The sequence below is a fragment of the Cibotium barometz genome, chromosome 19 (assembly GCF_041138505.1).
Source record: "Cibotium barometz isolate CiBa-2024 chromosome 19, ASM4113850v1, whole genome shotgun sequence".
In the NCBI taxonomy this organism is placed as follows: Eukaryota; Viridiplantae; Streptophyta; class Polypodiopsida; order Cyatheales; family Cibotiaceae; genus Cibotium; species Cibotium barometz.
The window spans coordinates 7,543,083-7,567,072 of NC_141064.1; the positions used below are offsets into that span (position 1 = coordinate 7,543,083).

The following is a 23,990-nucleotide window of genomic DNA, read 5'->3' on the forward strand; positions in this document are numbered from 1 at the left end:
CATAGAACCATTGCACTAGTGCCCCAATGCCATCCTCGAATCCAAGGCCAAACCCGAATTTCATTTCATATAGAGGCACAAGTGTACATGCCTTCAAGAATTATCCCAATTTCATGCAAAACGAATCTTCGATAAAACTCTATGGTCTTATAACGTGGAGCATTCTTCATGCAAAACAAATCTTCGATAAAATTCTATGGTCTTATAACACAGAGCATTCTTCATGCAAAACGAATCTTCGATAAAACTCTTGAGGACTTTTACACCTTGTTAAAGTCGTGCTTTTACAATGAGCACTTCAAGTAGAACTCCTTAGATATTGGTCTTTCACACACGTAAAAGAAGATGGGGCTTTTACCACCTTGCCCGTCCAGTGTGTAAAGACTCTGGCTTCCTGTTGGGATGTGAGCTCCCGCACATTTTGTTTTATAACCTCCAGATCCGCTTACCTCCTACAGCTCACCGGTGAGCTCGGATTGGTTCATCTCAGTGTTAAAACATAGACACGGTTACACTGTATTTGACCATGCTGCAATGACCTTCGATCTCTTGATATAATAATCAGAGGGGATGAACAATTGCATCTGGGTTACACAAGCTATTTGCCGTTAAGCTGCTGCTACAGATGGGTACTCCCATGGCTACTGTCTCACCTCTAGCAAAGTACAAGCTCGTTTTTCTGGGAGATCAATCTGTTGGAAAGACAAGCATCATCACTAGATTCATGTACGACAAGTTCGACAACACTTACCAGGTATCAGGGTTTCTGATTAGGGTTTTTATCAATTAGGGTTTCAATTCATGGTGCAATTCCAATGCATAGGGGTTTCATTCATGTACGGCAAGCGTGATCCTTGATCTATCAGGGCTTTCTGATCTTTTTGTACGACAAATCTGACAGGGTTTTGTATTTTTGCTTCTCTTTTTGCACGTACAGAGCTCAATCAATGAACCTTTCACATGGCATGTGTACGGCTACATGCCACTTTGATTTAACCTGCGTCCTGGTATTTCACATGATTTCTTATCTTCACACACTTTATGTTATAGCGACCTTTCCCTGATCAGCCATGCTATAATTTGATCTCATGCGCAGCTGGATGACGAGTCAAGATCTTGCATTCATCATCAAGGTCGGAATAGATGCACTGAAACACATTTTACGACAGGAAAAGAGTACCGATTAACCTTTCCTCACACAATCCTCTCTCTGATCTATCCATTCCCTTGCTCAGAGGCTTAACAAATTTATATGCACCCTAGAAAAAGGGACAATCTCCTCTGCCTACCATCCACATGGATGGGGGATCGATCTACCCCTGGCCTAACCCTCAGGCAGGTGATAAATCCCTTAGGCGGTTGCCTCAAAACTTATGGTAGGATGTCGATCTCAATTTTAAATTTTTGGCCTTATATGTTTGCTTGGAACTTCAACACGTTGTTCTTAGGAAGCCACACCTTTCCAAGGGCAGCTGAACATGCGTATACTCTTCACGTTCTCTCCCTTTCTTTAATCCAATCCTCTACCTCAAAGCCCAATTAACGAGTAATATGATCACTCATTCACAACTCACAACTAACAAAAAAAGTTTGCCCTCTTGTTTTTAGATTTGGGCGTGTGCACTTAATGTCAAAATCCATGATCCCTTGCTACTTGGTCTCACACATAGGAAGCCTTAAATGCATAGTTAGTAGCATACAATGCTCTTGACAGTGATGCTCCAAATGAGAATTAGGGAACCTTTTTTCCCCCAAAAAAGAGATCATTGTAGATGCTAACCACATTGGTTAACATGGCCATGGACACACAATGTTCAACTTGGATACAATCAATGACGTCGGCAATGGATTCTACAATTGGTGTCCACAATGGTCAAGGCATCGTCTATACCAATTCCAGCACTTGCAATGTGTCATAACAAGCTCTCACGTCGTTCCCACACGGTGTCAGGAATGTATTGGGGCAAAGCTTTATTAGAGTCTAGGACGTTAGGATGACACTACGATGGAAGTGAGGCCCGGTTCAATTTGGTAGCAATCGTAAGAATGATATGCAAAGATAGTATGTCCATACTCATATGGATGCGTACAATCTATATAGTACGTACCATACATGGTATGGGAAAATTACAAAGTTCTTTACTTTTTTTTAGTCTGGGTCTAGAAACCCATATGTTGCGTTTGTTGTCAATTCCTCCTCCAAATTTTCAAACTTTTTCCAATCCTCCCAATTTTTTCATCATTTCCTCCAATTTTTGAAAAAAATTTCCAGTTTTTCTTATTCCCTTCAATTTTCTCCAAGTCCCTCCAATTTTCCCTAATTCTTCCAATATCCCCAAATTTGTCCCAATCTCTCTCTCTCTCTCTCTCTCTCTCTCTCTCTCTCTCTCTTTTTGCAAATTCTCCATATTTCTTTCATTTTTTCCAATTGCTCCTAATTTTTTGGACTTGCTTGTATCTACAATTTATTCCAATTCCCCTAATTTTGTTCATTCTATAATTTTTCCCTAAGTTTTACCAAAGTCTTCTAGTTTCCCCCAATTCTCACAATCTTCCTTTGATTTCTCCAAGCCTCTGCAATTTCCCAAAATTTTCTTTGAAACAAAATGAACGCACATACATGTATCGTACCGCACCGTACCTAAAGTGAATGTTTAATATAAGTTACTAGATATTAAAAAAGCAAAAAAGTGAATGCATGTACATGTATCGCACACCTTGGTGTGTATGTATGCTTTGTGTATAAGCACCACCTTGGGGACCAAAGTACATGTGGGTCTCCCATGTTAGGGGATTCTTATAGATTCCAAAATTTGGACACAATGTTTTGCAAAGACAAAGTGTCCATGTCCTCCAATTTGATGTGCACAAAATCAAATAATACCAATTACTGGGAAATCCGCTTTTGATGAAGAAGCTATTCAGTCCCCTGTCGTTTGTTAGAGAGAGCATGGTTCCCTCTGTCCACAGACCTGTAACCGCACATCCTTGTGACAAATTTTGCTCGGCAATCCATACAACTAGGCCATAGAGTGGTGGTGTTGTCCTTACAACAACAACCATACATGTTTGCAAGTGTGTATTGATGCGTGAAATCTTTGGCCATATAGCTAGTAGCCATACAACTGCTGAGTGCTGAAGAGGAGGGCTGATTGCTAATAGGAGAAAGCTGGTCGATGGAGGGTGGAGCGTTGGAGGCAGCTTATGCTTTTTGTAGGGGGTGAGTGTGATTTGAGGGAGGGTTGGCTATTTTTTTGTAATGTGGAATTCACAAGCAATGTAAAGCAAGAAAGTTAATCATCGTAAATTTCACTTACTTATTATAAAAAAAGGGAATTAACTTACTTGTATTCACGTGCTTAACTTTTTTATAAATAATCAGCACCCAAGATGGCTAGTCCCTTCCTTCCTAGATTTATAAATATGAGAGCATAGGTCTTTTCTAGGGAGTCATGTATGCATGTCGTGTCATAAACCTCTAACTTCTTGGGACATATGGAGCATGTTAGACTTGGGCATACGTATGGATACAATGGGTGGTGCCCATATGTAGTCCAAGGGCATGGCAAGATATTTTGGCTTTCGGGCGGAGCCCGGGTGGATATTGGGTCTTGTGAAGGCTAGGCGTTATCCATGGTGCTTGTGTGTGATTCTGGCCATGTACACATGGTGTACTGAGATGGCAAGCAGAATTTTGGAAGTACAAGAAAGCATATGGGTCATTCTCCAAGTTGTCAAGTGCATCATGCATATTTGTTCGTGTCTTGACCTTTCTTTTTCTGTGTGACAATGTGTGACATTGTGTTGTTGCATGGACAATGCCTTGTATTTTTGGTTGTGATTGTCCATGGGGCCGAGGTCCTTGGTGTTACAACCGCACGGATCTTCTAAATGCAAAACACGAGTGATTAGTACAAACCCCCTAAGAGGGGTGCATGCTAGCTCACCTCCTAATCGTAGGTTCTATGCTTTGAACCACCCTTGAGCCAGAGGTCAAGGTTTGACTCCCACTGATCCATGCTATTCCTTGGGCACGTTGATCTACGGTCTGCCACATACATGACTGGAGTCTTGGTTGAACTTTGACCAAAAGTGAGGTTACAACAACAATAACCTATGGTTCACTTATGTAGTGCCCACTGTTGCTACTAAATAATCAAATTGTTATAAATAGCTAGTACACATGGACTTAACCTTAGCCACCCATGTTAGCCTGCTTTCTCCTAATCCAAGGGTTGCCCTAACGTTGTTGGGTTAGGCCCACTAATTCAAGGATTAGTGACCAGGTACATAATATACTTCCCCTCCTTAGACATTTCCACTCTTGGGAACAAAATCTGTCTAAGAAAGAAAACTGGAGAACCTATGCTATAAACTAGCACGTGTCTCCCAAGTCGAGTCTTGGAACGTAAGATAAGTTCTCAACCTCAACAAACTATTGAGGAATCACAAGGCTACCTTGAGCTCCCAACATCTCTTTTAGTCTGTTGATGTTAGCAGACTGGGCAAGAGGGGAAACTTAAATTACATCTGACATTTGACTCCATGATTTGGTTCACATGTCTAATCACATGTCTAGATCTCCAACCACTGTTCATACAACTATCTAAGTGGAGCCAAAACGGACCACAACTCGAACAAGAGTTGTGAGGAATATAACAATCCCTAAATCCAACTTCTAAGGAATAGGAAAATCAGACATCACAAAGACAATTATCGTAGCAACTAAATTACCTATCCTTTTTTTTTTCCCGAGAAAAGATCCTTCAATTAGTTAAAGAAAATAGCCACAAAGGGCTAGATATAACTACAAAGGGCTACATACAAACTCGCCTCATTTGAGGGCGGGAATCAAATGATCATGAGGGGAAGAGACGCTTCTCGTTCGGTTGGCCGCTCTGTGAGGAGAAGGCTATCTCATACAGGGGGAGGGGGGGGGACAACCATACAGGTGGTCTGTAATGTCAAATGGGGTCACCTTCTCTATCTGTGAGGAAAGGGCTGAATGATTTTACAGAGCGGAAGCAAATAAGCACTAGAGTGTGTTGAGTAGAGAGTGCAAGAGAGAGAGATATGGAGCAACTATGTTGAATATACTGAAGTGATATAGTCCCAAATAAGAGACAGAAAGTGTCTCATAAGTGAAACTGGCCTGACGGGCGGTGAAACAAACACTTGCACATAAAACACTTCAATGCCATTGAGGACCTAGAAAAAGAAAACAAACAGGGGGAGCTAGAGTGCTCCTGCAAACAGTACACGGACACCGATTGGCCCCAAAACGCAGTGGCGCCCCTTGCGGTATTTCTTTAATTGATTATAAGAGCTTTGATTACAATATAAGGCTGGGAACTCAGCCGTCACAGTAGAACTCCTGAAGCCTGCAAAGAACCTGCATCATGGCTTCTTGTCCACACGGCATCCACAAACAAGTCCAGCCATTGTTCATATCAAAAGACTCTCTCACATTGAGTCTGCATACAGAAGCTTTCTCCCATGATCAAGGCTGCCACAACCATCCATAGCCTCTCACACTATGAACAGCATCACACCATGACACATCCAGTGCTTCTGCATCACAACACAGACTCCCAAACTGTCTCTCAATAGAGAACTCGTATCACAGCACAGCATACCATACAGTCGACACACCTGTACCAACCCTCTCTACCTTCCAAGGATATATCCATCTCTGTCATGGATTCCTTGTCCCCTGTCCAATCAGTAGCAAGGCTGTACCAAACATGTGTTCATTCCTGTACCCTCTGCCTGCATGTGACCTATCTCTTGGAGAAACCCAAAAACATGTTTCTTCGAGAAACCTACGACCTGTTTCCACATGAAACCCTCAGGCTTGTTTCCCTTTGAAACTTCTGTCCTGTTTCCATACAGAACCATTCATAGCACCATTCAACAACAGTGCCAACAACAACATACATCAAGTTACCTGTTCCCTCATGAAACATCTGGCAACATAGAGATGCCCATAGCTGTAGGTCCCACTGTTCCTTTCTAGCAGGAAGAAGACAATCTGCTCCATGAGCACGCAGCCATGCGAGCTTGCATCTCTCCCATGCCAAGAAACATAACCAAATGACCTTGTACTTGCAGCCAAAAACCCAAGCACATAGCTGAATTTGCAGCCAAACAAAAACAGCCCATAAACTGTCCTGTTTCCACCCTCTGAACTGCCAAACCCTTCCTCTCACAAAGGGCTAGAGAGAACCACTCTGGAACAGTCTTGAGCCAGTGAAAAGAGAGACTCCGAAAGACATCACCTGCAGTCCCACTTGCTCACAAAGAAAGAGAGACTTACAGTCTTTATGTCGCTTTCCACAAGAGAGAAAAAGACACGAGGAAAAGCCCCGTTGTGTCCTGCCTTCTTGTCCTGCAGCCGCCTGCAGTCCAGCACCTGATTCGACGTGATAGGGAGAGAGAGAGAGAACACTTGTAGGTGGACTTGCTGTCCAGCCTTGCACTCCCTCCTACAGTCCACGTTTCGATGTCAGCTCTGCCTGTATGGACAGCAGTGTGGCCAGCCAGTCTCTTGCTAAAAACACAGGAAAAGGAGAGAGATCTAGAAGGCGCCTGTGTATACTGTTGCGCAGCAGGCCAGACAGCCCTCCAAAAGCCAAGAAGAAGAAGAAGGATTCAGTCTGCGCCTGTCTTCTCTGCTGAACAGCAACCAGCCCGTGTACTTTTCCCAAAAAGCAAGCCTGTCTGTGGAGTTCAGGTTGTGTGTATTTCAGCGCAGCCCATCAGCCGGTTCTGTGCATCAGTCCTTTCCATGCCTGCCATCAGCCCAGCCTTGTATGCGCTTCTTTTTTTTTCCAGCAAGATCTCCACGCCTGCAGCCTGTCCACTATCCCCCCAAAAGCAGGAATCCAAGCGGTGCAGCCTGCAGCCTGTTTGCGCTTTTTCTCTCTTAGAAACTCCACGCCTGCCCTTCCACGCTTCAGCCAGCCTTCCTTTTTTTCCAAAAGCACACACGTGGCCCCAAAATAGCATAAGGGCCACGATTATCCCCAAAAAGGGGTTCTTTTATTTTTAAAGGATTTTAAACCTTTGTCCCCTCCAAAATCCTTTGTTCCCATGGGTTATGAGAGAAGACTTTTATCACTTGGCCCCCTTCACACTTGGGGTTGTCCACACATGGGCTTACTTTTTGACTGCAACCTGATGCCATTCACACTGTCCACCATGTCCCCGTGCACACTTGCATATTGTCCAGAGAAAAACACAGGGTCGTGACATACCCCCCTCTTGAAAAATGGCAAGCGTCCTCGATTGCACTCAATGGCACAGTAAGGCATCTTATGAGCAATGACACCCCGTATGGCAAAAACAATGGCCTTCCAATGCATCTGGGTGATAAAAACAATCATCCTGCACAATAGGCCACACTGTCACGCCAAAGTGACAAACACCTCTTGCTTGTTCCTTCAGAACCTATAGCAAAAGTCTAAAACCACATGGAAACACGTTAACTGTGTTAGCCAAAAACAAAACTATGCATCATTCGACATATGACACACATATGCATGACACATATATGCATTCGCAAACAATATGCTCCTCAAAATGCTCTACCTACACCAAAGTAACAGTCTAAGGGCTGCTCGCAAGCCTTACGCCCATGGGCATCCCGCAGGACCCACGACTGAAGGTAAAACATGAGCATATGAAAGCACTCAATGCATCCAAACACTACATCCACTAAGTACTTTCCCACATATGTCTCATGGCCATTCCACAGGAGTCACACCCATGAACATAATAAAGCACTTGATGTATCATACCAACATACATGCAGCACACGACACAATGCAGAGTATTTCCCAATGTATTCTCAAATGGTACCAGGATCCAATGGCACCAGAATACAAAAATACCTCTACCTCAAAAAGTGAATGCATACATGCACAAACAGAGTTCGATCCATATATCCATGAACCAAACCAACTCTAGGACTGCTCGCAAGACTTATGCCCTCCATAGAGTTATCCATAGTTGCAGTTATAGTTCAAGGTGCGGCCGATTGTGAACCATACCCAACTTTACCATCTTATGTGTCTAGAACACAAGATCATAGAAGTCCCATAAGCAGATGTACTGTCAGCCTCAGTACCTTCGGGTGAATACAAAGATGTCACCAAGCGACTCCTAGATAACAAATGAGCCTGTCTGTAACAAGGGAGCGGAGGTGCTACCCCCCTCTTGAGCATCAGGCAATGCTCCAGACCTATGGTCTGTTGAACCTGAATGAGCCGTAACAAGAGTCGACTCCAACTCAAAGGCATCAAGATAAAGCTGCAACTCCTGAGGTGAATCTGCTAAGTCACCCTCCTTCATCCACTTCGCATCCATCAGTGAACCTCCTCCATCCACTTCGTATCCATTAGTGAATAGCTCTTGAACTTCACAGGATAGTGACGGGAAACCTTACCCTGTACCTTTTTTTCCTTATGTGCCAGTATATGCTCAGGAATAAGAACCTCGTCAAGTTCCTCCACTTCCATCTGAGCCTCATCTGATACATCCTCAGGCACCCAAAACCTGCTTGCACTCCACCCAAGTGGTAAGCACAAGTCCTTGATGAAGCATAGTAGATCACCACTGCTAAACATAGAAAGAAACTGTCTTCCGAACCCATGAAGCCTCTATGAAGATACGACCGGTGACAAACTGTCGAATGTTTTGCACCATAACACTTCAACTGCTTCTTGTTCTCCTGGCTGACTGCTTCTTGTCCTTGGTGTCTTTTCTCCTGAGCTTCATCTTCAGCTCTTGCTCTTCACCTCATATAGGCAAAGACACACGATCCTCCACTGTCTCCTGCACTTCCTTTTTTCTTTCCTCATGTTGAAGCTTTTGATGTGACAACCACGGGCTCGCCTCCTTGAGAAAGTAGACGATGTCCCGGCAAACGGAACCTTGAAACCGGCCTGACGGGCGGTGAAACAAACACTTGCACATAAAACACTTCAACGCCATTGAGGACCCAGAAAAAGAAAACAAACAGGGGGAGCTAGAGTGCTCCTGCAAACAGTACACGGACACCGATTGGCCCCAAAACGCAGTGGCGCCCCTTGCGGTATTTCTTTAATTGATTATAAGAGCTTTGATTACAATATAAGGCTGGGAACTGAGCCGCCACAGTAGAACTCCTGAAGCCTGCAAAGAACCTGCATCATGGCTTCTTGTCCACACAGCATCCACAAACAAGTCCAGCCATTGTTCATATCAAAAGACTCTCTCACATTGAGTCTGCATACAGAAGCTTTCTCCCATGATCAAGGCTGCCACAACCATCCATAGCCTCTCACACTATGAACAGCATCACACCATGACACATCCAGTGCTTCTGCATCACAACACAGACTCCCAAACTGTCTCTCAATAGAGAACTCGTATCACAGCACAGCATACCATACAGTCGACACACCTGTACCAACCCTCTCTACCTTCCAAGGATATATCCATCTCTGTCATGGATTCCTTGTCCCCTGTCCAATTAGTAGCAAGGTTGTACCAAACATGTGTTCATTCCTGTACCCTCTGCCTGCATGTGACCTATCTCCTGGAGAAACCCAAAAACATGTTTCTTCGAGAAACCTACGACCTGTTTCCACATGAAACCCTCAGGCTTGTTTCCCTTTGAAACTTCTGTCCTGTTTCCATACAGAACCATTCATAGCACCATTCAACAACAGTGCCAACAACAGCATACATCAAGTTACCTGTTCCCTCATGAAACATCTGGCAACATAGAGATGCCCATAGCTGTAGGTCCCACTGTTCCTTTCTAGCAGGAAGAAGACAATCTGCTCCATGAGCACGCAGCCATGCGAGCTTGCATCTCTCCCATGCCAAGAAACCATAGTTGCCACACGTTTTTTGAAACGCGTTTTTGAAACGTGTTTGAAACGTTTCAAAAACGTTTCAAACAAATTTCCAAAAGTTTTTTAAAAGTTTTTTTCAAATTTTTTTTCAGGTGTTTTTTCCAGGTTTGTTTTAGGGGGGTGTCCATAAATTTATGTTTGGTACAGTTTAATGCTAAAATCTACATTCAACTTTCATATACATGAATCATGATACATCATGAATGATGAATCCATGATTCAAATTTCATACTACAACCTCTCTTGGTACTTGACTGCAAGGGCCAATGCCTTCCCCTCTTACTCCTGTAAAATGGGCCTTTACCCTAATAATAGACCCACCTGACACTTTGGCACAAAAATTGCATTTCCACCTTTCTGTGCCTGAACCCCCATATCTGCTCACAGGAGTTACGTGGTTCCACATGGCATCCTTAGCCCGAGGCATGATGAATGAATGAAGAAATTTGGGCAACCTGGCAAGAAATGCCCAAATTTCAAATCTGAAATTTGGTCCAAAATCAGAAAAAATCAGCATTTAGGGTTATTAAAAACCTGAGAAGCAGGGTGCGTAGGGGCCGGAGGAGTAGGCTTGGTGCGTAGGCAAGGTGTGCATGCACCAATGTAGGCAACCTGGCAAAAAATGCCCAAATTTCAAATCTGAAATTTGGTCCAAAATCAGAAAAAATCAGGATTTAGGGTTAGTACAAACCTGTTACCTACGGTGCGTAGGGGCCGGGGGAGAAGGACTGGTGCGTAGGTAGGGGTGCAAGCAAACCTGGAAGACTTCAAAGGCTGGAAACGTCTCTTTCAAGCGTCACTTTCAAAACTGAAATGCCAGGAGATACTGCATCGTACGTTTTCTATCATAAAAAAAAACTGGCCCAGCAAAAAAACGCGTTTCAAACGTTTGAAACGTTTGCACGTTTCAAACGAGTAGCCTAAAGTTTGAAACGCGTTTTTTTGCAACTATGCAAGAAACATAACCAAATGACCTTGTACTTGCAGCCAAAAACCCAAGCACATAGCTGAATTTGCAGCCAAACAAAAACAGCCCATAAACTGTCCTGTTTCCACCCTCTGAACTGCCAAACCCTTCCTCTCACAAAGGGCTAGAGAGAACCACTCTGGAACAGTCTTGAGCCAGTGAAAAGAGAGACTCCGAAAGACATCACCTGCAGTCCCACTTGCTCACAAAGAAAGAGAGACTTACAGTCTTTATGTCGCTTTCCACAAGAGAAAAAGACACGAGGAAAAGCCCCGTTGTGTCCTGCCTTCTTGTCCTGCAGCCGCCTGCAGTCCAGCACCTGATTCGACGTGATAGGGAGAGAGAGAGAGAACACTTGTAGGTGGACCTGCTGTCCAGCCTTGCACTCCCTCCTACAGTCCACGTTTCGATGTCAGCTCTGCCTGTATGGACAGCAGTGTAGCCAGCCAGTCTCTTGCTAAAAACACAGGAAAAGGAGAGAGATCTAGAAGGCGCCTGTGTATACTGTTGCGCAGCAGGCCAGACAGCCCTCCAAAAGCCAAGAAGAAGAAGAAGGATTCAGTCTGCGCCTGTCTTCTCTGCTGAACAGCAACCAGTCCGTGTACTTTTCCCAAAAAGCAAGCCTGTCTGTGGAGTTCAGGTTGTGTGTATTTCAGCGCAGCCCATCAGCCGGTTCTGTGCATCAGTCCTTTCCTTGCCTGCCATCAGCCCAGCCTTGTATGCGCTTCTTTTTTTTTTTCCAGCAAGATCTCCACGCCTACAGCCTGTCCACTATCCCCCCAAAAGCAGGAATCCAAGCGGTGCAGCCTGCAGCCTGTTTGCGCTTTTTCTCTCTTAGAAACTCCACGCCTGCCCTTCCACGCTTCAGCCAGCCTTCCTTTTTTTCCAAAAGCACACACGTGGCCCCAAAATAGCATAAGGGCCACGATTATCCCCAAAAAGGGGTTCTTTTATTTTTAAAGGATTTTAAACCTTTGTCCCCTCCAAAATCCTTTGTCCCCATGGGTTATGAGAGAAGACTTTTATCACTTGGTCCCCTTCACACTTGGGGTTGTCCACACACGGGCTTACTTTTTGACTCCAACCTGATGCCATTCACACTGTCCACCATGTCCCCGTGCACACTTGCATATTGTCCAGAGAAAAACACAGGGTCGTGACACATAAGTGAGGGAGCAAAAGAAAGACTAGGCAAGATAAAAGTGAAGAGGCTAGCCCACCTATGTATAGGTCATGAAGTCGACTATATGCTAAGTTAAGTAAATGTGAGTTTTTTATGACAGACATCATTTACTTGGGACACAAGATCACTAGAGATGGATTGAGCATTGACTATGACCGAGTTCAGAAGGTTCTGGACTGGCCTATACCGCGAACAGTGAAACAACTTCGTTCTTTTCTCGGTTGGCGGGAGTACTCTCAGCTCACACTACCGATGACCGACTTATTGAAAGGTCGTGGACGTAAGTCAAATCACTATCACTTGGAATAACGATTTGGATATGGCCTTTAGACTTTTGAAAGATAAAGTCAAGGAAGCACCCGTCTTAGCATTACCCGATCCTAGTTGGCCTTATGTTCTTGAAACTGATGCCAGTGACTATGCCATCGGGGCTGCTCTATTTCAAGATGGTAGACCGGTTGCTTTTGAAAGTAAAAAGCTAGACGACACTCAATCTCGTTGGCCAACCCTTGAGAAAGAGCTTTATGTTGTGATTCATGCTCTCAAGGTTTGGAGACATTATTTATATGGCTCCAAGTTTGTGGTATTGACTGACCATCAGTCAATCAAGTATGTGTGTGATGCGGATGATTTGAGAGGAAGGAAAGCTTGTTGGGCTGAGTTAATGCAAGATTTTGATTTTGAGATTTGTTATAGAAAAGGGTCCATGAGTCGTGTTGCAGATGCGCTTAGTCGAATTAGAGAGGTGAATACTTTGTCGTTCACCGAGATTTCTACTGACTTATTTCAGTCATTGAGAGGGCTTTGCAGGACTGATAGTTATTTTGGTCCATTTTTGCAGAAGATCCAGGACGGGAGCTCATTGATTGACCAAGACTCAATGACTGAGCAGTCTACCATTCAGGCTGCAGGAGGCCAGTGGTGGATGATTCGGAATGGTTTACTATTCCGTAATGACAAAATTTGTGTACCACAGATCCCGGACATTAGGTCCAAGATTCTTAAGGAGTGTCACGACGCCCCTTTTGCTGGACACCCTGGGGTACACAGGACGCTATCGTTAGTGAAACACACTTTTTATTGGCCAAAGATGAAAGGGTATGTAGAAGATTATGTTCTCAAGTGTCAAATTTGTCAGGCAAATAAAGCTGAACACTTTAGACAGGCTGGGTTGTTGCATCCTTTGCAAATCCTAGGTAATAAATGGGAAAGTATTTCCATGGATTTTATTACCGGATTGCCAAGAACACATCAAGGCTACGATTCTATTTGGGTTGTGATAGATCGCTTGACAAAAATGGCTAGATTTTTACCGACCCGGAAGACTATTAAAGCTACGCAATTAGCACGGCAGTTTATCGAGCAATTGTTTAGACTGTACGGATTACCGCAGGACATAGTCAGTGATAGGGACTCTAAATTTACGAGTGATTTTTGGAAACTTGTTTTTGAGAAGTTGGAAACAACTTTGAATTTGAGTTCCTCATATCATGCTCAATCTGATGGCCAGACTGAAAGAGTGAATCAGATTTTGGAGGATATGCTTCGAGTATATGTATCCAAAAGACAGAGTTCATGGGAGGATTATCTTTCTATGTTAGAATTTGCATATAACAATATTAAGCATACGAGTACACGTTTTAGTCCTTTCATGCTTATGTATGGTTTTCAACCTAGATCACCTGTTACAGTAGGATTCTCAGGACTTCAGCATGATGCAGCACGTAATTTTTTGCAAGATATACAAGAAATGTTACAAGTTGCGAAGGAATCTATTAGAAGTGCTCAAGACCGAGACAGATTTTATTCTGATAGACATCGTTCACCCAAAGAGTTCTCGAAGGAACGATAGTGTATTTGCGAGTTCCGAAAGATTCCGAGACTTTACGGACAGGTCGATCTCCGAAATTATCCCCTAGATACTGTGGACCATTTCGTATTACATGATGGATTGGTTCAGTTGAATATGAATTGGATTTGCCTTCTCATGTGAAAGTTCATCTTGTATTTCATGTCAGTAGACTTAAGGAAGTACTGGGTGGAACAAACCAGTTAGTTACTCCTCCAGAAATCATAGATGTCGAGGACATGACATTTGTTCCACACGAACTTGAAAAGATTCTTGGATTTCGTGAAAGAAGATTGCGTAATACGCTTATCACGGAATACAAGATTGGAAGGATCGTGTTGAGGAGGACGCTACATGGGAGACATTGACTACTCTTCAAAGAGATTACCCTGGCTTTTTAGTGAGCGCAGGAGTGAGCTCTTAGAGGAAGGGGAGTATGTCATGTGCATAGTGTATATCTACCGTGTGCTACGCGCACACAAGACTAGCTTCGAGGTTTGGGGAAGCTTGGAGCTAGGCAGGCTGATTGACGAGCCGAGTTAGGGATAGACTAACGGGCGGACACCCAAGTATGGATGGGCGGGCACCCAAGTGTGGACGCTCGATGACCGGCCAAGAGCCTATAAAAGGGTGGCCAAGGTTAGTCATTAGTTATATAGAGTCTCGCGTGATTTGTGAGAGCTCTATGGTGTGGAGCCTGGATCTAGTGCAGACGTGCACCTGCTTTACGCAGCCGAGGCCGGCAGCAATCTCGAGGCGTACAAGGGTAGCTTCGTGGCGGTATGGGACGTCGCGAGGAGGAGATTGGTCGGTACGTCAACCTAGTTAGCTCAGCTCGTGGCTCGGTGGGGACAGCCAAGACTGTGGGCTTGCCCACGGTTGTCATGGTTGGGAGGTGAGTCAGGCCTGCACCCCCATGTTGTTTGTTTGTTTGCAGGTTTCGAGTCTCGTACCAGACGTGGAAGAATTTAGATTGAAAAAAGAGAAAGTCTATGGCCATGTGATGGGCACCAGAAAAGAGCAGAATCTGGGGATGAATATGCTAACAATGCCCGCCAAAATAAACTAGTTGTTCGAGGATCTCTATCCCCCACAATAGATTTGGGCATGCCATGATGTTTGAAAATCTGAGCGCCAAGAACAGCTTTGCCATGTGCTCTAGCTTAATTGTTTTCCTCACATGAATAAAATGTGTGTGTGCTAAAGCTATCAATAATAGTTCATAAAGCATCATTACCATGTATAGATCTCGGTAAATCCATAATGAAATCCATGGCAATGCTTTCCCATGGTTCCTGTGGAATGGGTAAAGGCTGAAGCAAACCAGGGGTCTTGTGCCTGTCAAATTTGACTTTCTGACACACCAAACACTCACGAACATAAGTTTCAATATCCTTGTGTAAAGCTGGCCAAAAGAAATATCGTTCCAAAGCTTGTGTAGTAGCCAGAATGCTACGATGACCTGCATACGGAGGAGCATGACACTCTTCCATAACCTTTTGGCATAACTCTTGGACCACACAAACGCGGTTTTGCATCATTAGAAAACCATCTCATATCAAATAAGATGGGACAGCAGTACCGCCATTCAAATCAGGATTTAGCCCAAATAAGCTGGAAATCTGTGTCCAAAGAGTACGTATCTTCCATCCTTGACAAGTCCTAATGATAGGTGGTAGTCACTGCATGCACCTGAGGCCTACGTGACAAAGCATCCACTACCAAATTCTTCTTGCCCGGAGTATGCAAAATCTGAAAAATGAAACATGGACAAGAAATTTGTCCACCTTAGATGCTTCTCTGAGAGTTTAGGGTGTGTGAGAAAGTTCTGTAAACTCTGATGATCTGTTTTAACCATAAATTCAAGCCCCAAAAGATAATGCTTCCATGTTTGTAGGGCATGAATAACGGCCAATAACTCTCTCATACACGTGCAAATACAATTCTGCATGTTGTAGGCGGCGGCTTTCAAAAGTCATTGCATGTCCCTCTTGATTCAAAATAGCTCCCAAACAATCTCCACATGCATCACACTCAACCACAAAAGGTCTATGCAAGTCTGGAATAATAAGAACATGCCTTGAGATGATGGTGTCCTTTAACTTTTGGAAAGCCGCTCTTTCTGAATCAGACCAACAGAAAACAGCTTTCTTCATGCAACGGAGAAGCCAAGAAACCAAAGTGTCGAATAAATCGACGATAGTAAGAACATAGGCCAATGAAACTCTTAACTTGATGAGCGTTTTGAAGCTCTGGCTAGTCCTTAATAGCTTGAATCTTTGCAGGATCCATGCATATGCCATCTTTCGAAACAATATGCCCCAAATAATGGATCTCTGATAAAAAGAATTCACTCTTCTTTCCATTGATGAAAAGTTTGTGTTTCCTAAGCTCTTCAAAAACAATGGTGAGATGTTCCTTATGCTTAGCCTCACTCTATGAAAAGATAATATCATCAAAGAAAGTTTTTGTGAACTTGCGGTGAGGTCTAAAAATTCTATCCATCATTCTATTGAAAGTGGCGGGAGCATTGCACCACCAAATATTCATAGAGCCCAAATGAGGTCGTGAAAGCCGTTTTTTGTACATCTTGAGGTACCATTCTAATATGATGGTAGCCACTCTTAAGATCAATGCGACTGAAACAAGCAGCTTCCTCAAGCTCGTTAAGAATATCATCGATTCTAGGAATCCGAAACCTGTTCTTGGTGGTTATCTTGTTAAGGGCCCTGTAATGAACACACATTCTGTATGAACCCATCCTTTTTTTGAACAAGTAATACTAGAGAGCAATAAGGCGAAGAACTTGGTCTAATCAACCCTTTCTCCAGAAGATCATTCACTTGAGTCATAATTCCTCTTGTTGGGTAGCACTCACCCTTGAAGGAGGTCGGTTAGGAGGGGAGCTACCAGGGATTATGTCAATACAACGATCCTCTGGCTTCTCTGGGGATAATTGTCCAGGTGGGGAGTCAGGAAAACAATCAGCATAATCACTTAAGAAATCAATCTTATCTTGATCTACGGGAGTTACAGAATTATGCTGAACATTATCACGTACAAGGACCAAGTAAGAACATGCTGGTTTCTTTATTGCCTTGGAAATAGAAATATGGCTTACAACGGGTATGGTACTCCCAGTGTTACCTGCATCTATACAAATTTCCCTACCCCTATGAGTAAAATTTACTTTCTTCTCGTCATGCAAAATCTTGGGATCCAAACGATAATGCGAAGGCATCCCAAGTATCGCATCACTGTTAGCAGTCATCTCCTATCTGTACATTACACCAGGGCCTCTGTTGTGGGTGTGCCCGCCCAGTTTTGGTGTTCCCCCATTTTTCCTCACTTTCCATGTATTTTTCCCATTTTTTCTGGGTGTGGAAGGACAGTCGGATGTCACCTTCTGCTGGCCGATTGATGGAGTTGCTACCCGATCTGACCTGGAGCATTGGCCGACTGTTGGTTACCTGGCCAACTGGCTTATTGCTGGTTGTGACCAGTTTTGTGCTGGTCGTGAGCATCTGGCTGTTGTCGACCTGTTTTGGGCCGGGGCCATATAAAATGGCCCTTGCCCCCCACACTTGCCATTGTATCATTCCGAGATTTCTCTAGTGTATATTCATAGTTTATACAGCTTCTCTCTCCCTCTCTCATCTGCGTTTTGCTCTCTACAGCAGTTGTCTTCATTTCTACGGTGCATTCTAACATGGTATTAGAGCCCCAGGTGGCTTGAAGCTTGGAGACAGGTGGACCTCGAGGGTTTACTGATTTGAGGTGCTGATTGGAGACTGCTTGGGTTGTTCGGGACTTGGAGATCGGGTAGAAGGCGGCCATCACCATTGGACAACCACCTTGCATATTATTTGCAGCCTCTTCTTCTTCTTCTTTCCCACCCACCTTCCCTTCACAAGACCGTGTGAACCCTTGAGATGGTAGACTTGCTTGAGATGGTTGAGAAGCACGTGAAGATCCTTACACTCCCCACGTTCCCGGGGTGGACTGACAGTTGGACGGGAACAACTACGGCATATGGAAGGTAATGATGGAGTCCGTTTTGGACTCATATGACTTGGCTGATTTCATTGTAGTTGGTGTTCCACGGCCGGAGTTAGAAGACGGGAGTTATCCTCTATACGGAAAGAACGGGAGGCTCAAGCACAGTTATGGGATCGTGTCAATGCCCGTGTGCGTTCTTTCAACTTCCTAAATTGCACACCACAAGTCATTAATCATATAAAGCATATGACGCTTGCCAGAGGGATTTGGCAGCATGTGGCTTCTCTGTATAACAGGGTATCACCCATGAAGCGGATCTCCTTGGAAGTGCAGATATGCAGGTGATGAATCTTGCAAAGTCGTCAATGATGCGGGAGCACATCAACAAGTTGCAGGCTCTTCAGCAGGAGGTTCTTCAGGCAGGGAAAGAGATATCTTCAAAGGACATGACCATTACGTTGTTGTCTCATTTGCCCTCTTGGTACTCTCAGCGTTTTATTCCTCTTTGATCACCAGTGGCAGGCTCAGCACCATCACGTGGGAGGAGCTTTTGCTTATGGTCTTGGACTAGGAAGAGCATTTTACGAACCCTCCGCAAGGCGGAGGTTCTGAGGCCTTGACTGGCCAGTGGTCGAAAGGCCGTAACAACAACAATAAGGGCAAAGAGAAGTCTTATGAGAAGAAGCCCGATTCAGACCGTGAGAAACTGAAGGCCGAGCGGACCTGTAACGATTGTCTTGAGAAAGGCCACTATTGGAGAAAGTGTCCTAAGCGGAATATCGGGAAGAGTGCTGATTCTTCAGCTTCAGCTGCAAAGACTCCAGCCTTTGTGCACTTGGAGATTTTGGACATAGATGCTTCATCTTCTTTGAGTGAGGAGGCAGTTGGCTTCATCGCCAGGGATACTCGGGAGAGGATTCTTAATAGTGGTGCTTCCAGGCACACGATTCCTTCTCGTGAGTTCTTACAAGATCTTAAACGGCAGTCAGGTCGCATTTTCATTGGCGACAATTCCACTATACTGATTCATAGCGAGGACAGGATGGAGATCGTTCTTGATGGCAGAGGGGGGAAGCATTCCTCTCGTGTTCTTTACGTCCCTGCACTTGGTTTTCATCTATCGTCAGTGCATGAGGTTTGCAAGACTGGCTTCTGGGTGGAGTTTGAGGAGCATTCTTTGCTCTACGGGACAGAAACTAGCCAGGTTGTTTGGGAAGGCGGAGTGGAGAACGGTATTTACAAACTCTCAACACTCTCCTCTCAGACAGGCACTCTGATCGGTGACTTGTGGCACTTCCGTTTTGGCCACTTGAATGTGGATGTGCTGCGGCGGGCTTTCTGGGACCAGATGGTGGATGGCTTGCCAGACGTTGGTAGCAGGCAGGGACGCTGTAGTTCTTGCATTCGTGGTAAGTAGCACAGGAAATCTTTTCCGAAGCAGGTTTCCAGGTGGGCTTTGAAACCTTTGGAATTGGTACACACTGACTTGTGTGGACCTATGCAGACGCCATCCTTGGGAGGTTCTTTGTATTTTATGCTGCTGCTTGATGATTATAGCAGATTCACATGGGTTTATTTCCTTTCCCAGAAGGACCAAGCTTTTGCTCGGTTCAAGGAGTGGCATGTGATGGTGGAGAAAGAGTCTGGATTGCAGATAAAGACTCTTCAGGTTGACAAAGGAGGAGAGTTTTCTTCCAATGCGTTTGTGCGGTTTTGTGTGGGAGCTGGCCAATACAGGCTCGCCTTCAAAGAACGGAGTGGTTGAGTGAAAGAACTTGACTGTGGTGGAGATGGCGAGGACGATGTTGGAGCATCGTGATCTTTCTCGTCCATTTTGGGGAGAGGCTGTGGCTACGATTGTCTCCATATCCTCAACCGATCTCCAATGACTTCAGTACCAGAGATGACTCCCTTTGAGGCTTATTTTGGCAGGAAACCAGGTGTCTCCCATTTCCGTGTGTTTGGGAGTGATGCCTATGTTCACATTCCAAAGAAGCAGAGGGGAGAAGCTTGACTTGAAGTCCCAGAAGCTTATATTTGTGGGATATAACTCTCTTTCTAAAGGATACATGTTGTATGACCCGGAGCGGAATGAGGTGGTTGTCGGTAGAGATGTTGTTTTTGATGAGCATGTTCCAGGTTCCACTGTTGATGAGCCGCCACTTCTTGGAGACCCAGATGAGTCTGATGATGATTCCCAGTCTATTGTTCCAGTTGGACAGCCTCTGTCAGTTGTAGAGGTTGAGCCTGTGGGGCTGGAGATGAGCCCCCGCAACAGTAGGAGGCTTTGTGCTCTGTTCGAGTACCCAGGTGGTTGTTAGACACCCTTTGGGAGTCGGGTGTTACGGAGCTAAGGAGCTTCCCTCCGAGTGGACCACAGAGGACGGACCTCGAAGATTGCATAGAGTTCGTAACAAAAGTCATTCAGCGGAGCTCTTACAGGTAAACTATGCTTTGATGTCTCGTATCATGCGGGACAAAGAGTCCACTTCCGTGAAGGAAGCCCTTTCTCAGGATACTTGGAGGAAAGCCATGCAAGTGGAACTGGATGCCATAGAGAAGAATAAAACTTGGGAGTTGGTTCCGAGGGTGTCAAAACGGTAAGTCATTGGTGTCAAGTGGGTCTTTAAGACCAAGTATTTGTCAGATGGGTCGGTGGACAAACACAAAGTCAGACTCGTGGCTAAGGGTTATGCTTAGGGGCCTGTCATCAACTATGAGGATACCTTTGCGCGGACAGCAAGGATGACCACGATTTGGACTGTTCTTGCCCTTGCCTCTTCTCAGCAGTGGTCCGTATATTAGATGGATGTGAAATCTGTGTTCCTTAATGGTGACTTGCAGGAGGAGGTGTATGTTGAGTAGCCTCCAGGCTTTGAGGTTCCAGGATCAAAGGGGATGGTTTACAGGTTGCGGAAGGCCTTGTATGGTCTTAAGCAGGCTCCCAGGGCTTGGAATCAGAAGATTGATTCCTTCTTTCTACGGACTGGATTTCAGAGATCAGTTACAGATCCTAACTTGTATCTCTTTCAAGAACGCGGGTTGGTCACGTTGATCATCCTTTATGTGGATGACCTCATTCTCATTGGCGGTCATGTGGAGCACATTGCAGTGACGAAGGTTGCCTTGTCAAAGGAGTTTGAGATGACCGACTTAGGCTTACTCCAGTTCTTCTTGGGATTGGAGATCTGGCAGACCCAGAGGGGGTTCTTTGTCTCTCAGCAGCGGTATGTTCATGAGTTGCTTGAGGCCTTTGGGATGGAGAACTGCAAGCCTATCACGTCACCGATGGACCTGAACACAAAGCTTACCGTGACTGATCCTTGTGAGTTGGTTGATGCCTCTCTGTATCGGAAGCTGGTTGGTTCATTGATCTGGTTGTTGAACACCAGATTGGGCTTGAGCTTTCCTGTGGGGCTGTTCAGCTCGTTCATGGAGACGCCTTTGAAGTCTCATTGGGACGCAGGATTGCGGATCTTGCGGTATCTGGAGGGTACGAAGGATCTTGGACTCTTCTACGACACTGGAGGGGAAACGAAGGATTGAGTCCAACTCCAAGGCTGGAGTGACTCAGATTGGGGAGGAGATCCAGACATGAGGAGATCTACTTCACGCTACAGTCTTACCCTCGGCTCAGGAGCTGTTTCATGGAGCAGCAAGAGGCAGCCAACTATTGCCTTGTCGTCAACAGAGGCAGAGTACCAAGCTGCTTGTGGTGTTGCATGTGAGGTTGTGTGGCTGCAGAGGTTGCTTGGCGAGATTGGGTTTCCACAGAAGGAGTCCACGGTCATCCAGTGCGATAACCAGAGCTGTATCGCTATTGCATGGAACCCGGTCTTCCATGCCCGGACCAAGTACATAGAGATACAATATCACTTTGTTCGTGAGAAGATTTCGGCTTGTGACATCTTGCTTGTTTATTGTTCGACGGAGGACAATGCGGCGGACCTCTTCACTAGGTCTTTACCTCAGGCTATGCTCCGGCGGCACTCCAGCTCACTGGGGTTGGTTCCACATCTAGGAGCTGCGAGGGGGTGTTAGCAGTCATCTCCTGTCTGTACATTACACCAAGGCCTTTGTTGTGGGTGTGCCCACCCAGTTGTGGTGTTCCCCCATTTTTCCTCACTTTCCATGTATTTTTTCCATTTTTTCTAGGTTTGGGAGGGCTGTCGGCCAACTGGTGGAGTTTCTACTGCTGGCCAACTGGTGGAGTTTCTACTCGATCTGACCTGGAGCGCTGGCCAAGTGCTGGTTACTTGGCCGACTGGCTTATTGCTGGTCGTGAGCAGTTTTGTGCTAGTCGTGAGCATCTGGCTGCTGTCGGCCTGTTTTGGGCTGGCCGACCAGCAGCTTGGGGCCATATAAAATGGCCCTTGCCCCCCACACTTGCCATTGTATCATTCCGGGATTTCTCTAGTGTATATTCAGAGTTTATACAGCTTCTCTCTCCCTCTCTCATATGTGTTTTGCTTGTTTTGCTCTCTATAGCAGTTGTCTTCATTTCTGTGGTGCATTCTGACAATCACATCCTGTAAAGTGGTGGTACCAGGAAGTTTTCATGATCCAAATAACCGTGAATCTGTATACAAAGCTTCCCTATGATGGGAGCGACTTTTACTTCTTTGCCCTCGAAGGCGGCATCTGCATGAAAATCCATGCCCAACTCCTTGGGCTTTAACCCAAGGGTAGTAGCCATTTGAATGGATATAAAGTTATCCGTAGAATCATTATGAAAAAGGAATAAGGTTGTTTGATCCTTCAACTTGCCCCAAGCCTTGCATAAAATTCTGCTCTTTGGTTCATGTGCAGTATTACCTTGTACATCAGGTATAACATTCACACTTGGTTTTGCATCCCGCACATTATTCTTTTTGTCATTCTGGGGGCATTAAAATTTCATGTGATCCTTACTGCCACATAAGAAGCATTTCCCCTCTTTCATGCAATCAAAAATATGCTATCTCGACAGCTTGGGATCATCTTTCTTACCCCTTGGCTTCTTTTTAGACCCCCCTTTTGCATGGTTGGACTCGTCGGGCATAAACTTAGGTGGTTGTAACTTGTCCACCCTTTTTCTGCTCATTTCAAGCTCTGAATTTTCCTTTGTATAAGCTGAATTCTTACCTTTTTGATGCTCCCTTGCCATGCAGTTCCTTAGAAATAGTAGCTGAATATATAGCTCCTGTAAAGTGCTGCCTTAGAAGAAGTTGGCCAGGAGAGGTTTTCTTGCCAGAAGATAATCGACGGAAGTCTTCACACAAGTTGACCAGCTTCTTCTGTCCACAAATCAGTCGGCTAGCAGCTTTTAAGAGCTGTTAGCAGCCGGCCAGCACCAAGAAAGCTCTAGAATAATCGACCAGCACCAAGAAAGCCTCCAGAATAATCGACCAGCACCCACCAGCCACTTGGATGATACCCAGCTTGATGGCTAGTAGTAGATCAGGTTGGTCAACTCCTCCATGCACCAGAAAAGCATGCGATCAGCCCAAACACGAGTTCCCTCCAGTAATAGAGCTTGTCCTCCAAAAATATCTCAAGCGTGTGCTTTTTAGGTCCATAATGGGGCCCTTACAAGCTATCAGCCCATAATCTGTCCGGTGCCCGGTCTTTGGCCGCCACGTGTATTAAAATAGTCTTGCCCAGGGGCCAGTGTATACAACTTATAAGTTTGTCCGGTCACTTATAAGTGAATGTGGACCTGCATCAATAAATATTAGTATATGAAATCATAAAGCTGTAACTTGAGTTTTTAGGGACACTTACTACCTGTAAAACACATGTAGACCAGGTCCAGAATGGGGCGCCTACAAGCCATCAGCCCATAATCTGTCCGGGGCCTGGTCTTTGGCTACCACACGTGTATTAAAATAGTTCTGCCTAGTGTATACAACTTATAAGTTTTTCCAGTCACTTATAAGTGAATGTGGATCTGCATCAATAAATATTAGTATATGAAATCATAAAGGTGTAAATTGAGTTTTCAGGGACACTTACCACTTGTAAAACACATTTAGACCACCTATAAGTCCCAAACAGATATACACATACACGTCCACATGGGGCCAAGCATCCCTGGCCCCATTGACAACA

General features: G+C 44.9%; 1 protein-coding gene across 3 annotated transcripts in view; it reads left to right on the forward strand.

Moving 5' to 3' along the window:
* The first annotated feature begins 326 nt into the window (after positions 1-326).
* Positions 327-23,990, forward strand: part of LOC147628167 (ras-related protein RABH1e-like) — a 48,535-nt gene continuing 24,871 nt past the window's right edge. The window contains exons 1-2 of one of the 3 annotated variants that reach the window (XM_086813210.1): positions 328-754; positions 938-1,007. In XM_086813210.1, the coding sequence (XP_086669336.1) occupies positions 948-1,007 (60 nt within the window). In that variant the 5' untranslated portion in view covers positions 328-754; positions 938-947. Of the gene's footprint in view, positions 755-937; positions 1,008-23,990 lie in introns of all 3 variants that reach the window. The other 2 variants (XM_086813211.1, XM_086813209.1) reach the window with 2 other exon arrangements.